The 16,348-nt window shown below is 46.3% G+C and overlaps 2 protein-coding genes across 5 annotated transcripts in view; both read right to left on the bottom strand.

Annotated features, from left to right (window-relative positions):
• Positions 1–426: 426 nt before the first annotated feature.
• Positions 427–3,570, bottom strand: LOC6542884 (cyclin-Y-like protein 1). The gene is made up of 3 exons (XM_001969777.3): positions 3,472–3,570; positions 1,306–2,366; positions 427–1,171 (listed from the first exon to the last, which is right to left on the bottom strand). The coding sequence occupies exons 2-3, from the start codon at positions 2,129–2,131 to the stop codon at positions 789–791; spliced, it is 1,209 nt and encodes a 402-aa protein (XP_001969813.1). The 5' UTR covers positions 2,132–2,366; positions 3,472–3,570; the 3' UTR covers positions 427–788.
• A 2,112-nt stretch (positions 3,571–5,682) lies between these two features.
• The window catches only part of LOC6542743 (calcium/calmodulin-dependent 3',5'-cyclic nucleotide phosphodiesterase 1), a 116,451-nt gene continuing 105,785 nt past the window's right edge, over positions 5,683–16,348 (bottom strand). For 3 of the 4 annotated variants that reach the window (XM_015158961.2, XM_015158963.2, XM_026978967.1), the window contains 3 exons: positions 8,304–8,553; positions 7,066–8,203; positions 5,683–6,436 (listed from right to left, as the gene is read on the bottom strand). In XM_015158961.2, coding sequence (XP_015014447.1) covers positions 6,282–6,436; positions 7,066–8,203; positions 8,304–8,553 — 1,543 coding nt within the window. In that variant the 3' untranslated portion in view covers positions 5,683–6,281. Of the gene's footprint in view, positions 6,437–7,065; positions 8,204–8,303; positions 8,554–10,636; positions 11,129–16,348 lie in introns of those variants that run through there. The other variant, XM_001969776.3, reaches the window with a different exon arrangement.

The following is a 16,348-nucleotide window of genomic DNA, read 5'->3' as shown; positions in this document are numbered from 1 at the left end:
AAAACAAATCAACTTGCCGCAGCTATATATCAACTCCCTATATCCTTTTTGTGCCTGAAGCCAGACGCGGGGAAGCCGAATATCGTTGATCGTATAAAGCTAAATGGAAACTATAAGAATCACTCGAAATCATGTAGAGATATTTGGAAAGGAAAATGGGTGCAAAGTAAACAAATTAAATTCGTAACAAATGTACAGGGAAATGTTTTGGGCGCGGACGCTAAGTAAATGACGATTTCGTGGCCGAGGCCAACCGTTGAGATTAAATTGATTAGATGCCAGCTGGGTGGCCAAGTCGAATACAATAGTTAAGCCTTTTGTACAAACAATTCTCTACTGTTCTGTTTCTGTGATCTTTCGTTTGGCAATTGGTTACGCGTTGCTGTAGTACTTCTGTGTCTCTGTTTAAAATCATCATCCAAATCCTTGGCTGCATCGGTAGTTTCGCTAACATACATCGATCGCATGTATATGTAAAAAGTGGTCCTTAATTCGAGACGTGTGTGTGTGTGTGGTTAAAACGCTTTTCGTGTATATATAAGACTGTGATTCTGCACGTATTTAGGTGTTCCTTTAGAGTGTGCTGGCTAAAAAGCCGCCCGCGAAGTTTATGCAATCGGGTGGCCTACGAAATGAATCTGAATCTGAGTCAGAATCTAAATCTGATTCAGCGGTGAGCTACGGTTCTCAAATAACGTTCGATCGGACTACGGACTACAGAGTACGGATCTCTTGACTCATTGCTCATTGCTTCAGTTGGTTGTTCGGTTTTAGTAAGCTAATATAAATCACGATAGTATGGCCACGCTGCGTCGCGGCCCGCCCTGACTGATGTTGTCCATGGAGGACCACTTCTTGATCCCGTTCTTCAGGGCCTCGGCGGTGACCTTGTCCTGCATCACCCGCGACATGGCCTCCAGCTTCTGGGCCCGCTCCTTGGACAGCGGCTCCGTGGGGAAGTTGAGCTCGTTGGCCTCGGCGAGCGTGCGCAGGTCGAAGTAGTATTTGGCGTACACCGAGGACGGCACATTGATGTTGAACTGCAGCAGCTCGAGGAACTGGCGCTCCAGCTCGTTCATGTCCTCCACGGTGATGTCTTTGAGTATCTGGCAGTAATCCACGTTCCAAACAGCCTGGTCATCCCACACCTTCGAGGCGAGCAGTATGGCACCTGCAGAAGATCGGTTATAGATCAGTAAGCATTACAACATTAAAGATGTTATATATTTTAAGCAGATCTACTGCATGTTCTGAGTAACTGAGGTTCGCAGCACTCCGTTAAAACCGCTCGCAACCTGAACTCACCCAACACCATGCGCTTCCAATTGCAGGGTCCCACATCCAGCTCGGCGTAGGTGAGCAGCCGCTCCAGGTAGACTAGCGTGATGATCGCACACTCGGCCGTCAGCTGGGCGGCGTTGAAGAGCGTGCGCACGAACTTGTAGATCTGCCGGTGCTCCGGATTGTGCGTGTCGTAGTTATCCGGCACCTGGTCGTGGGTCAGCGGGTGCAGCTTCTCGTCGAAGATGTCCAGTCGCCGGTCCGATTGCCGATTCTTGATGTGGTAGTAAATGGCCAGCGAGACGCACTTGACGGTATTCTTAAGATTCGGCTGCGACACAGTGCTGTCGTCCAGATAGATTGTCGAGCAGGAGGAGCTCTTCTTCATCCCACCGCCGCCACCGCCGCAACTATTGCCTCCGGGAGTACTGCCGCCGCCTCCTCCGCCGCTGCCCACCTGCTGGGCAATCTGCTGCTGCGACCGCTTGCGCGTCATGCCGCCGTTCTCCACCTTCGATCGTTCCAGGAACATGGTGGCTGCGGTGGGATCCACCGAGGGATCCTCCTCGCCCTCCAGCGCCTCCCGCTCGGAGATATGCTGCAGATTCTGCTGGTTCTCATAGTTGTCACCGCCGCCGCCCTGCTGGATCTGCTGGATCTGGTACTGATTATGGCCCTGATGGTGCAGGTGCACCGCCGACGCGGATCCGTGGTGGCCGTCCAGCTGGTGCTGCGACGTGTGCGGCGGATGACTCAGCTGGTGGCGCTCCTCGAAGACGGGCGGCATGTCCTTGGACTTGCGGTCCGACTGCGGACTGGAGTACGCGCAGCACGAGTTCTTGTTGCCCATTTCGCCGATTCGGATTGGGTCGGTTGGTCGGGCGCTCAAACTAAATGCAACTTGGCTTGGCACTCACTCGCTCGCTCTCTTGACTAGCGGATGGACCCCGGATACGGATCCTGCTCCTGGCAGTCGCTCACGCTCGGTTCTCGCTTTTGGCACTTGGTCGTCGTGCGTCTATGTCTATGGGCATGGCGCTGGCGTTTCTATCGCTCCACAATCACCGCTGCCCGTCGAGCGTTTGCTGCAAAGAATATACATAGATAACGCTTAGCCTCGGCTTCCATTCGATCTTATCTGCAAATCTGTTCTCATCCCAAAACCCATTACTAATTGCACTGCCCTTTTCGCACGGGTGCCATTCGCTTTCAGAGCAGCTTTGCCCTACATACTCGCATCAAGTTTTGGATGCTATTTGAGCTGGCAATCAAACTATTGTTTATACTACATTATACTAATAAGCATTAAGTGACCAATTTACAGGCACTTCATAGTGAAGTGAGAACTAAATATGAGGTTGATAAGAGGGCAAGCTGGCTATTTGATTGATTTTAAAGTTTGATATACTTGGGCACTGCTGCACATATAGTGTCATATAAAGGCAGCTGTAGATATGATAAAAACTTTGTTGTTTTTGAAGATAGTGGCGTGAAACAAGTCACATGACGGAGCTAAAAGATGGCAATGAAGTTTAGAAAGGCCCTCGGGCAGGGTATTTCATAATTCGACCAGCAAGCTGTGCCATTTTTACTATCTACCGATTATTTGCTCTGTTTACAGGCGAAATCGTTTTGGCTTAAAGGCCGGCCAGATTGTTGTGCGAAATATTAATTAGCCCGCGACACGACACTGGGCGGCAAGTTGCCTAATTTGGCGAGGTCTCTGCTTTATTTTCGCTGTTTTCTAGTTTTCTGCGTGGGGAGCACGGCTCTTTCTTCTTTTTCCTATTTTTGGGAGGGGCGGGGCGGCAGCGAAGCTTGTGACTTTGTTTACGGCGTGGAATACCGCAGTACCGGGCTATTGGACAATTTGTCACCGGGTGCGCAACTGATGGCCCAGTTCCTCGATTGCCGTATCACTACTCAAATCACTTGGAGCGTTTTTCCCCGCACATTAATCATTGGAGTAAATGAATGAATGAACGCTGGCGCCGCTGTCGACGTCGGCGGCGCTGCTCGGCCTCTGCCCGGAGAAACACCCACGAATGGCCACCAAATGGGGATTGTGCCGAGATTGGGCCTGAATGGTGGCTATCACACTGATGGGGCGATGGCCGCCAGTTGGGCGAGCAGTTAAGCCAACACTTTTCACACATCTTTGCTGTTTTCTCGCGTTTTTGGTTTAATTACCTGCTCGAAAATGAAATGTATCGTATTTTATAAATATCGATAGATATAAGTAACAGTGTGGCCGTTGGTGGTTAGCACGGAAATACCATCCGGCTTAGTACCGATTGTAATATTAAAATACCAGACAAATGCCATAATCCCTGGTTTTAAAAACATGGCGGACCACTTAAAAATTGATTAAAAATGTGGTAAATTACACCTTTCAATATATGAACAAATAAGATTTGTAGCACAATAACAAAAGTATAATAACTAAGAAGGCGTTGCAAGCACGCGGTAAGTAATTAAACTGTATTTATCAATATACCAGCTTTGACCAGGTGGCAACATTGAATTCAAATACCAGCGCGGGCTTTTACTTAAAAAATAATTGTTTTATGTCATTGAAAGTATTTCGTATAAAAAAGCCGTCGAGTTAGGTTTAATAAGAATTTTTATTAGTATATTAAAAGTCATATGGTGTTATTATAATTTACTTGAAAGTATTTCGTAATAAGCATACATCTCAGCCATATACCCTTTATCTCAAATATTTGTTTGCAAATTTTAGACCATCGCCGTTAGTTTAGGCATATTAAATGTTGAGTTTAACATAGTAGGAAAATTAAAAACGTTTCATTAGTAGGCTTTTGTTTTGAGAAAACTGTAAAGTACACAATTAGTTTGCTTATACGATATATCAATAACTGGACTAGAAATGAACAGATGAAACAAAGTTATTTACAGATCTCAGTAATATGCGATTTTGGTTTTGTTCGGTGTGGGATGGGATGGCTACTTTATTCCCTTTAGTTAGAGTGCATTCGCTAATATACTACATCTTTTTGCATCCTGTGCAAGTTGTATTTACACAAAATGTACTTTTTATGTTTTTATTGGGGGCTTTATAGTTACGTAGTTTATATTATTTAAATGTAATGATTGCTTTCAACTTATTTGCCGTATGCAAGTGTGTATTTCATATTGTTCCATCAGCTAAGTTTCTCGATAACAAGTTTGCACATCGGCCGGAACTATATAATATGTATTTCTATGTGTGTTAATGATACTACTAGACTACTTTTTGCTATAACATTGAATCGTAAACCTCATATATATCCGTTTGCATACGTTCGATTAGTGTTTCTGTGGTTTCTCATTTTCAACAGAGATAAATAACAACTTTTCACTGTTTTTTGTTTTTTGTTTTCTTTTTTTGTTTGTTTTGAAGGTCTGCAGCCTAACGCTACATTAATCAGGACTTTGTACAGATTTTTGAGAGGTCGCTATACATATACGATATATGCACTATAAATATGCGCATCGCTTTGAGCGTTCAAGTTTGATATACACTAACACACACTGTTTGTTCAATAATATTTACGGTCCGCATATTAGGTATTCAGGCGCTATATTTATCCCATTAATGGTTAGGAGTAGATTAATGTTTGTCTTTAATTTGTGGCTATGGCTACTAGTAGACATCCGCTATACACATCTGCACCACGATTTTCGTACATTTATCGACTACCTTAATAAAGCTATGATCCCAATTTCAGCTGATAATTTGGTACCTTACTGCTAAGCACTTTTACCACTGCCCTTTGACTCTCTGCTGTCCCTCTCGGCTGTTTTCCACTTCAATTTTCACTTTTCACTCATTTCCGCTTGTTTTCGCCCTGCTCAAGTGGTAAAGAGCAGTGGTAAATCTTAAAAGAATGGTCCCGCTATCAGACATTTTGAAAAACGTTTGAAAACATTTCAAGTTGATTAAGGAAAAGAAAAACCGAAACGAAGGGAAATCAAAACCTCCTGCGACTCAAGCCCTCCACTTCCTTCTCTCACTTTTGTCCCGCGCTCACGTATAAAAATAAATATGTTCTGTAGAAACGTGACTATTATTATATACTTAACAATAAATATTTTATATCCCATCGTGTAGGTAGCTATGTGCATTTGTAGAGTGGAAAGTTTTCGAAATCCTTGCTTTCGTTTGGTTTTTGGTTTTTTTTTGTTTGGAAAAAGTCTGTTAGGGGTTGGTGTAGAGTATATACAAGTCGTATAGCTAGTTGTCAGGTATTTTTTGGTTTAGCTTTTAGTTAGGTACTTAATATCTAGACAGATCGACGTGTCTGTCGTCCTTCACGAAAACCACTCGTTAAATTGAGCAATTCGAATGCTTGGTAAATGCAAACACACAAAACTAAGGTCGAAAATAAAAGGTGGACACGGTTACAAAAATATATGCATTTAATTAGAACGAAATTGCGTACATCGAACTTATACAAATCATACGATAAATTCCACATTTGACTAAAACTAACGAAGTACAAGTACAACTGAATTCTAAATATAAATGCTCGCAACGAACCAACAAATACAAATTCACAACAAATTTCAGTTGAACTCCTCGCTATTTATGTATTTATGTACATCTACGCGTTTTTTTTCTCTGTTCGTTTGTATTTGTGCTTGGCCCTAATATTTCCATAAGTTTTCTTCTGCTTTTCCAATTTGCTTTCCCGTTTGCAACAACAAAGTGTACAGATACAGTATTTATACATATATATCGATATTAGTGTACGCAACTAAGCCTATATAGATGATGTACGTTAGTCTAACTCTACCACAATTCACATCGAGAGCGCATTTGAAGCGTTTGTTATCAATATTCTATGCTGATTCTAAGCTTAGTAAACAATATTCCTGCAGCTTCGTTCGTTCCGCAGTTTCTCTCAGTGTAACCATCGAAGTTTCCTCTTCTGCTCTGCATTTTCCGTTTTCGTTTCCGCTTCAGCCTGCCGCCGGCCGACAGGTGGCGCACTGGCCCCTTAGGCGGCAGCGCCATCTGCCGGCTCCGCCGCGGGCTCACTCTGCTCTCCATCGGCCGCTTCCGTTTCCGGCTTGCTTTCCCCCTCTTCCGCCGCCGCTGCAGCTGCGGCTGCAGCTTCCTCCGCTGCGGTGGCCAAAGCGCGAGCCTCGGCATCTGAAAACGGGAGAATTTTTAATTTTCCAATTTATCACTCCATTAATTAATAAACATGAATTGTATTTATTTCTAGAGCACTTACTGTTTTGGACCAGAAATATTATGAAAGATTATGAAAGTTGTTATTTTGTATATTTAAGAACGAAATACAACATATTTTCAGGCATATGAAAGCAACTGATTTTACATAAACTGAGAAATGTTAGTTATCCAATTAAAATTCCAGGGAATTTCAAGGCGCAGCTGTTTAAAGGATCTTTTGATGGCCAAATCCTTACATTTTTCTCTAGATCGTAATAGGATTGGGTTTTCCTTTCGAATGGGAGGGAGGGGCACTTGATTCTTGATTCTGGAAGCCTAATGACCGCTTTTTCGGCGTCGTTCCATCAGCTCTGCGTAAGAAGGTTTATGCATGAATAATAAACGCCATTGGCAGGCGGGAGATCAAAGCGAAGGACAGGTCAAACTCAATTAGCGCCCTTAATGTGAGACTAGAAAAGCGGCCGAGTCGCCGAGGCAATTAATATGATAATGAAAGCGCACTACACTGAGAACTACGCTATGACTTGGCATTACAGACATAATTCCCTACTGCTAAATCCCTTGCCGCAGTGCAACGAACTCACCTTTGACGGCCTGCTCCTTCCATATCCTCTTGTTCTCCACCAGGCAGATGAGCCACGGCTTGGGTATGTTGAACTTGGAGCCGGCGTTGCCGGTGAGACTCTTGCGGGCGAGGCACTCGGCGGCGGTGGTCTTGGCCTCGGTGCGCTCACGTGGCTTTTCCATGCTGGGCGTGATGCCCGAGTTGGGGATCACGATCGCGGAGTTGTTCGTGGAGGTCGCGGTCGCCTCGTGCTCGACCAGAGTGGCCGGCTTGGCCTTGTTCATCGGCGCAATGGGGGCCAGGATGAGCTCGAGCATGTCGGACATGACGCCCATGCTGGGCTCCACGATGAAGTCGATGAAGCAGATCTGCGACTCGGCCACCAGCGTGTTGTTGCGATCGCACAGCGGACTGAAGGGCAGGCCCAGCTCCTTCTCGAGGTCGCCCTGGCGGAAGAACTCCTCCAGCAGGAGCATCGTCCAGCGATGGTGGACGCCCCACTGCTTGGCCGGATGAGAGATGTCGCAGCAGTGGAGCACCAGGGACAGCACCTTCTGCTTGTCGATGGTCGCCTCCTGGAGCGTCAGCAGCTGACGCATGGCCTTCATCTGCTGGAAGTGGTTGGTCATGTCGGTGCCGAGCACCATTTCGATGACCAGGCCGCGCAGCTCGCGGAACTCCTCGCGCGACAAATGCGACAGGATGTTGTACTCATCCTCGCGCAGCAGCCGGAAACTGGCGCTGGCATGGTGGTTCTCCAGCACAGCCCGATCGTTGTACAGCAGGGCCGTCTCCGAACCGGACATCACGTGGAAGTTGTTGGTGGTGCCGGTGTGCTCGTAGTCGTGGAGCAGGGCGGCCAGCAGCGAGGCGAAGATCTCCAGGTCCGTCAGCCAGTTCATCAGCCCCGTGTTGCACAGGCAGTAGTGGATCGTCTGCATCACGTCCACGGCGTGCAGGTTGTTGTGGTACGGATTCCGGTACCGGCAGTAGCCCTCCTCCACGCGGTGCAGGAACGCCTCCAGTATGCCCGGCGCAATCTTGAACTTGTGGATCGAGCCGTAGCGGTTGAACAGCTCGTAGGCCACGTACTTCACCACCTGGCCGCTGGCCGCCTCCGTCAGGGCGAACACGTCGAAGGTCCAGTCGTCCAGGTTCTGTGGCGGATTAGGGATTTTGAGGTGGTAAGAGATCGGTTTTGCAGTTTGTATATGACACCTAGCACCATTTCGCCAATTCTGGAGCAGGAGCACCCACCTTGAGCAGCCGGACCACGTCCGGTGGGAAGGCCGTGAGGGCCGAGCTGGAGACGCGGCGGTACATGCGGTCCACGAAGATGCCGGCCCGGATGGCGTGGGCCACCGAGCGGAACTTGGGCTTCTCGTCGCTCTTGCGCCGGCTGGTGGCCATCTGGCGGGTGAAGGTCGAGGCCAGCCACTCGCGCACCTCCGGCGGCACTGCATCCGGCTGCACCTCCGACAGCTCATCGTCCTCGTCGGCCAGGCGCCTGTTTGGAGGAGATCCGGGTGAGGTGGGTTCGGGTTGGGTTGGGTTGGGTTGGGGTGGAGAAAAGAGTCGTCTGTTAGTTGAATTGCATTTGAGTGGGTTTGCGGGTTAATCGGTTACCAAAACAATACTCAGTAAATGTACAAAAATGAAACCGAATCTTAAGTTATCTGCGTTCGAGTTCGACAAGCTATGGCTAAGTTCAACTTAAAATGGAAGCCAAGTTTGACGTTCGACAGAAGCTAAACAAAACGTAAAAGGAAACCAAGTTTCGGTGTGGATTAAAATTTTGCACGGAAAAAAGGAAAGTTTTCTTGTGTTTTTGGGGTAGAAACAAAGTTTAGTTTTCGCATACAAGTTTAATTAGTGAGCGCAGGAAAATTAGTACTTGCAGTGGTTAGAGCAACAATTACAGATACAGATACAGATATGTAGGTGCATTTACTCGTTATATATTTGCAGTAGCTAGCTAACATCTCAGAGATTTTGGAGGCGTGCTGGGTGCTGGGTGGTGGGTGGTGGTGCGAAAGTTGCTACTATGCAAAAAGCTAACAGGAGCATGCTTCGTGTGGCATGTGTGGCGCTTGTGGGCGGCTGTGCGTGCGTGTGTGTGTGTATTATGGGCGCGGTCGGTGGCGACTCAATGGATTTTCTTAATTGCATGCCAACTATCTGTGCATATTATGTGCAACATCGAACAACGAGAACAGCAACGGCAACGGCAACAGGATTTCGTGCGAGGTACGGCCAGTTTCACTTGCCACAGTCGCCAACTGGCCCACAAAAGCATCCCGGTCTTCCTAATTGGCTCCGGAACTCGCCCTCCCTTGGCCTTGGCCACCCACGCACAGTTGGCGAAATCCGTAATAATTGGCCCTTTCAATGTCCCTCTTTTTACCGGGCACCCAATCAATGCATTTCCTTGACAACAAGGACATCCCGCCTGCATTCGTGTGTTTGGCCCTCACGGAGTTCTTAAAATTACGCAAGTGGATGAAACACAAGCCAGCAAGTGCTCAGGAATGAGAATATGCAAATATTCAATTACTATAGCTAACTATACCCTTAAATACGCCTAAAACTTGTATATTAACGACTAGAATAGGGCAAGTTGGATGTATAAATATTTTTGGTAATTCTTTTAGCCTTCGCCTCTAGCAACATTTACTTATCCACATTGTTGCAATTTGGCTAAGAGCTCAATGTATTGGATGACAGAAATGGTGAGTATTAAATTCCCATTAAAACTTCAAACGAGAACGACAGTTTGCTGGAAAATCATTTTCCTCTCATTACTTGCCATTTTCCTCGTACCCACAATATGAAAGCACTTCGAAATCCCAGCTAAAAAGTGAGGCAGAGATGGGGAAAGTGACTTAAGCAAATTAGCGAATGATTCAATTATGGTTAATTAGACTAACTTCAGAGCTCAGTCAGTGCCCCATCTCCACCTCTTCGCACAAGGAACACAGTCTGTCTGTACGCGATTTCTGGCCAGGATGCTCGAGTATCTCCTGGCTTAGTGGGTTAACTCGAGATGATATGCCCACGCTTGGTTAGGCGAACCACGACATAAATTCCGAGCTGAAGAGCGCGGCTGGCTCAAGTTTTTAATAACGCGCTATTTATTCCATTTAAAGTTCCAATAAGGAGCGGCTTCACAAGTTGGTAAAATACTGCGGTTGGCAAGGCACTAATAAAGTCGGATAGTCACCACAAATAGCAGATACTGATGCCACTTAAGAAGCTGCCCCACTGTGTGCTCCAATGATTCCCCAAAATGGTCCCGAAAATGGGTGTCCCTCACTCCCTACAAAGTGCGGCGCCAGTGGTCAGTGGATTTACTCTCAGTGCACTTCCTACCAATGTTGCGGTTGGGCTACTAATTTGGCAGCAAGTTGGTTCACTGTTCGGACTGTGTTGGTTTTGGATGTTTGCGCTAGAAATGTTCCGATTTTAATACCATTCGCTCAGCATGGCATGCTCCGCCTCGGACACACAGAACATAGTGGCTTTGGTACTTGGATGACGGCTCTAAAGTTTGCAAGGAAGGGGGAAATCCGACTGGCTATGCAAGATCGCACCTTTTCTTCTTCTCCTGCGTCTCCTTGGCGCGATACTGAATGATGAACTGTATCAGCTCGACGGTGATGACGCTTTGTCGGCTGCTTTCACGCCTCAGACGACTCATGGCGCGAACGGCGACGACGACCACGATGGTAATGACGGTCAGCCGGCTGGAGCGGCTCACCGCTGGCTGCTCGGATACAGATACTCCGGTTGGCTCGGGCTCGGGTTCAGGCTCAGATACAACACCCTCCTCGCGGCACGGACCCGGCTCGTACATGGAGTTCAGCTGGAGGTTGACTTTGTGGCAATGTCGTGCTCTCTTGGCACTCGGAAGTTAATACATCACTTTCACTGCGGGGTTGGGGGGTTGGGGGTGCTCTGCTCTATTGGGGCGACAATTACACTGCCACTTCACTTTCGCAATTAGCTGGCAAGGCGAAATGCGCTTTTAATGACGCTGGACTGGCAAATATTTGTGCAGCACTTTTTTCGGCTTTACTTTTCCTTTCCTTTTGTTTTTTTATTTATTTTACTTTTTTTTGGCCGCCCGCTGCCCGACTTTTGCGTACTTGGCCCGTCGCGAGTTCAATTTAAACTGAATTGCGGCGAGCGGGAGCGAGAAAAAAGTACCCGCAAGCGGTTGGCGAAATTTGGCCACCAGGCAGCTCCAGTTGCGTGCTCTTGGGAGTCCGCCGCGTCCTGGCTCCGCAGGATTGCGTGCACACAGGCCGGCACACGCCAGCTGCAGGACGAGGCAAGGTGGATCCGACCTCCAGCTCAAGGCGGGGAAAGTGGAAACTTGGGCACAACTGTGCTAGGTGGCCCATATCAATTATGTCAGCAGTAGGATACCGCCGAGTCATGCCAAGCCCACCACCGAACTATTCTGTGCCAAAAACACCAAAAGTCCAGGCACTGAGCGAATGAACTGCTATGCTGGACAGTTAAATGCTTTCTTGAAGGATAAATCCCGGAATTTCCTAGTACAGTTTTGGTAAACATACACTATTGTTGCCACAAGCTAACCATTTGCTTGCCATTGTTGCAACAGGATAAGCTGAACGCATGGTTTTTACTAGCACTAGTTTGCTTGCCCATTTTGTATCTTTTTCTGGTATTTCATAGAAGCTTGAGATGTTGGCTTAAAGGTTTCAGTACCATTTAATGGTACGCCCTTTTCCTGCCAGCGTACTCCCAGCTGGATCTAGTCCACTCGAGCGCACACGGAAGCGTGTATATTTTACTATTTGCCACAAAACAATTACACAAAATGCTAGGAGGCATCCACGAACAATAGCAACAAAGTATTCTGGGCAAGAACGGCTTGGCTGTAATAACCAGCAGAGGTAGTGGGAATAACCGGAGCCTGATAAACACGACAACGTCACGAATTCATTTAGCCAGCAAAAGTATCTGTAGCTGAAAGTAACTTCTTTTTTTTTTGGGGCCTTGGCGTTTGCCTTTTGCCTAATGACTTTTCACCATTTCCCCCGTTTTCCATGCGATTTTTATGGCTTTGAAGGCACTTTGGGTGGGTGGAGGTCATAAAACGAGTACCAGGAATACCACTTCTTCTGCCAATTGCATTCGCCATTCGTGAGCGAGCACTCGACTCAATTTCCTTTGATTCAATTTTCATTTGTCGAGCGTGCGGCAAATTGCGTGCTGCCGCGTTTGGTGAAATAAATTGCATCGGTTATTGGCACATTTGCATGATTTCTGCATAAGCATTATGCAGTTGGCCAGCACGCGAGCTTTAATGCGGGCAAAACGGCTTAAAGTCCGCAACAGGTTGCAGCTGTAACTCAACAAAGAGCTGCATATCTTGAGATACGTATCTGCAAGTGCACTTTCAAATAGTTCCATAAAAAGGTTCCTATTTTTACTCACACTTTTCTGGCTAATTGTAAACCCATCGCAGCTTTCTGCTTACCTCCACAAAATGTGTGGCCCAAAGCAGCGAGTGAAAACTTTATGGAATGGTTCCTTAACGTTAGTTTGGGTTCAGGGGTCATTTGGTGGAGGGAACACGATGCCACTACTGCCCCATGAAGGGGCAATGATAATGCGTTCGCCCAACCACCCAACCACCCAGTTTGCCCGGGAAACATGCTACTTAATAGTTATGCGTGCAATTTCCTGTACTTGTGCCCCAAGCGCTTCGTCCTTGCTGCCAGGATGTTTTTGTGGGGCATTCCTGGCTGTCATTGCCATCGAGGGCACACGGGAAATTGCTGGCAAATTGACAGCTTTGTTTTGTGCCAATGATTTTGCGTTGACGGCGGCTTTTTGAAAACTCACCCACGAAATCGGCTCACATGTCCCAGAGCCTTCGTCCCCCACCAGAATCTTCTCCCACTCCCCAGTATTTATGGAATGGGCGCAGATTGCGCAAGGACGTACGTGTAACATAATACAAAAGCCGGGGGATAACCTGGAAAAATACGGCGAGGGCTGCTGGAGGAGTTCCCACAGCGATAGCCTAACGTAGAAGTCAAAAAGAACAAGTTTCGCAGGGCAAATCTTCCCAATATAAAATATAAAGCATAAATACGTTTTCGGATCAATGAATAGTGATAGTTAAATTGAAATGAAATAACTTTCTTAAATTTGAAAAAGTTTTTGAAGCCCACAAGATTTAGTGCAAAAGTTCAAGTAGTAGTTGAATATCTAAATATCTTTAGATTAAGATTTAGTGCAAAAGTTCAAGTAGTAGTTGAATATCTAAATATCTTTAGATTTTAGATTTAGTGTAAAAGTTCAAGTAGTTGAATATCTAAAAGTATACAGATGGAATATCCCAACAGCCTGAGCTATTCTAAATTTACTTGCGAAGCACTTCAGTAGCGACCCTCGCAGCTCATTGTACGCCCACGGCTTTGAGCGATTAAAGTGCGTATTCGCTTTGTGTAACCAGAAAGGCGGAAGACAGGACCTCGCAGAGCAGGACCTAATGGCTGGACAACAGAGCGGCCCAAGGTCCTTTCATTTGATGCGCCTATTTTGATATTTGGATATTTGGGCACATTTCCCCAACTCAGTGGACCCCATTCCACGCGCAACTTCGAGCTGCCGATGTGGCAGAAATTGGCAGTTAACATCATTTGTTATTGATTTTCGCACTGGATAGTGGTAATATCAGCTGTGCCACGCCACTCGTCCTGCGTCCTGTGGGGCTACTTGCTTTTTTGGGTCACTCCCATTGTACTCGCCGAAAGATGATTGATGATGGAGTGTACGATACTGCATGGTAACCTTCAACTTGGGCGGCGTGGGTTGGGTTTTGGGGTCTGTTGACCCAATTTCTAAGCGGTCGATGGGCGCTTCTTTTTTTTTTTTCTGACTCATTTCAATATTTTGCGCAATTTTAATTGGCGCCTGCTGCTGGTGCGAGTGTGTGTGCCAACCGCTTAATTATAATGCACATACATCACTTAATCGGACCTGACAACCAGAGTTAATGACTATTAATGATACAGTTCCAATTACTTGCTTGCCACGCCCTCTCGCCGCTGCCGCCTCCGCTGCGGCATAGCTGCAGAATTTGCCTTTAAGTGTGATTTATTGAATAATTGCTATTTATTTGCGGTGACTGACGGACTGACAGCCCCTTCTTCACATATTTTGCACTACTATTTCGTCCGAAAACGAAAACACATTGAACTTTTTACCACCTTATCGGCATGAATGAAGCCGCAAAATGGCATTTAATTTGTGAGTTTTTAAACAATAGATATCTGGCCGTTGATTACGACACTCACATGCGCAGTTCTATATCTGTCTGCCTCAAAATTTTAGAGAGTTGCTGATTCCTGCAGTTCGCAGTTTGCTTTTTCGAAGTTTTATTGCTATTTGTTTTTATCATAATTAAACAAAGTCAAAATTGCGTCAGCGACAGCGGCAGTGATAAGATACTTTGGATATTGGCTTTTTATGGGTCTGCACTGTTGGCAGATATGCTAATCGAATGGGAACTTGTAATTTTGAAGAGCAATAAACTTCGATGGTACTTATTACTGGCTGTTTTGTGGCCCTGGACTTAAATTCAAAGAACCTTTAGAATCAGTTAAACTAGTATTATTTGTCATATTTTGCAGCTCTTCACAAAATATTCACCTTTAAAAATGCCGCTGATTACCAGTACATATATTCCCCTGGGGAATACTTTTCTCATTCTCCTCCGGGTTGGAGCTCCTCAGATCCAAGTAATTTTTGGCTCTCTGGAAATTCCTAGTCTTTTTGACGATTTGTCTTCATAAATCGAAAGTGGGCGCACACAACGCCCCGCTTTTAAGAGCTTAGTACCTAATTCCGGGATTTTCTCGGCCTGATTCCTGGGGCTTTTAGTGGAAACAGTTGCCCAACCCCCCAAACTGGCTGACTTGTGAGCTTTGCCAAAAACTGACACGCTTAACTAATTTCGGTGTCGACGGCACATGTAAACCGCATTAAAGTGACAGCCTCCGCCAAGCGGAGCACGCAGCTACTCCCGATTCCAGCTCCTCCTGGTCGGCGGCGCGGCTCTTGGCTTGATTAATTTTTGGACCGACAAGTGGCAGACGCAGATCATCATCGGTGTGGGATTCGGATTCAGATTCAGACTCGGATTCGTGGTGACGTGGTGCAGGGTGCGGGTAATTGCGTATTTTGCGAGTGAGCACACAAAACAGACAGCAGAAGCAATCACACAAATGCACTCGAAGAAATGCAGTAGCCAGCATGTGTACATTTCGAGGTATATTCACAGTTTAGCAAAAAGGTTTTTGATGTTTTAATATTAGCAATAGTTACTTTTTCGAAAGAGTCTTGAAAAAACACGTTTTTCAAGTTGTTCTAGAACCTTCTCTTTGTACCAACTATAACTGATTTTAAAGAAATCAAATACTACCTCAAATATGTAATATTTTTTTGCTGAAGCTAGTGCTATTTTTTCGAGTGCAACCACATCAAAACAGACAGCGTGGAATATGGCGGAGTGGGTGGACAAACCGCAGGCGGATGATGCGTCGTTTGTTGGAGTGGTCGTAGTCGTTCTCGTGGATGTGACTGTGGCGACGGGCGTAGCTGAGGACGTGTGTGGAGCTGGTGGCCGAGGAGCGTGCCGAGTTGCATCTGGACAGACAGACAAACAAGTACGGATGACAAAAATAATGCAGCGCCCAAAAGGAGCAAGAGCGATCCGCTTCCCCACTTCGCTGGCCAATTTAATTTATGGCCCGAAAGAAGAAAACTAGAACAATGGCTCCGGATTAGCTGGCCTTTGCGTGTCAAGGCTAAAGCCCCGACGAGTTCTGGGAATCATCGCCCAGTTCGACAACTTAATGCCGATGCCAAGTCGTTGCGAGTCAACTCCAGCTAATTACTCACAACCACCAAGTGGAGTGGAACGGACCCGGTTTCCAGATCAAAGAAGTGCGGCCAGCGAGCGGCGGACAAAGAAGATGCCAAACCCAATCAGCCAAGAAAGATGTGAGCCAAAATAAACGTTTGCCATGCCCAAGACTGTCGAATACCCTAACATGCTACTGCTTGAAATAGAATACAAAAAATCTAGAAATACATGCGTTTTCATCCAGCTAAATGCCAGTAGTTTAGAATGGCCCATAAAACCGCAGGAAAAATATGGAAAGCGAACTTTATATGTGCGTGTTTGCACACCAAATGAAAAATACGGCTAAACCTTTCGCATAATTTCCATTTCATGTGTATGTTGCAGACGTAGTGGT

The sequence above is a fragment of the Drosophila erecta genome, unplaced genomic scaffold (assembly GCF_003286155.1).
Source record: "Drosophila erecta strain 14021-0224.00,06,07 unplaced genomic scaffold, DereRS2 tig00000055-arrow-pilon, whole genome shotgun sequence".
Lineage (NCBI taxonomy): Eukaryota > Metazoa > Arthropoda > Insecta > Diptera > Drosophilidae > Drosophila > Drosophila erecta.
Note: the sequence above shows the minus strand (reverse complement) of the source record. Positions and strands in the feature narration are given on the sequence as shown.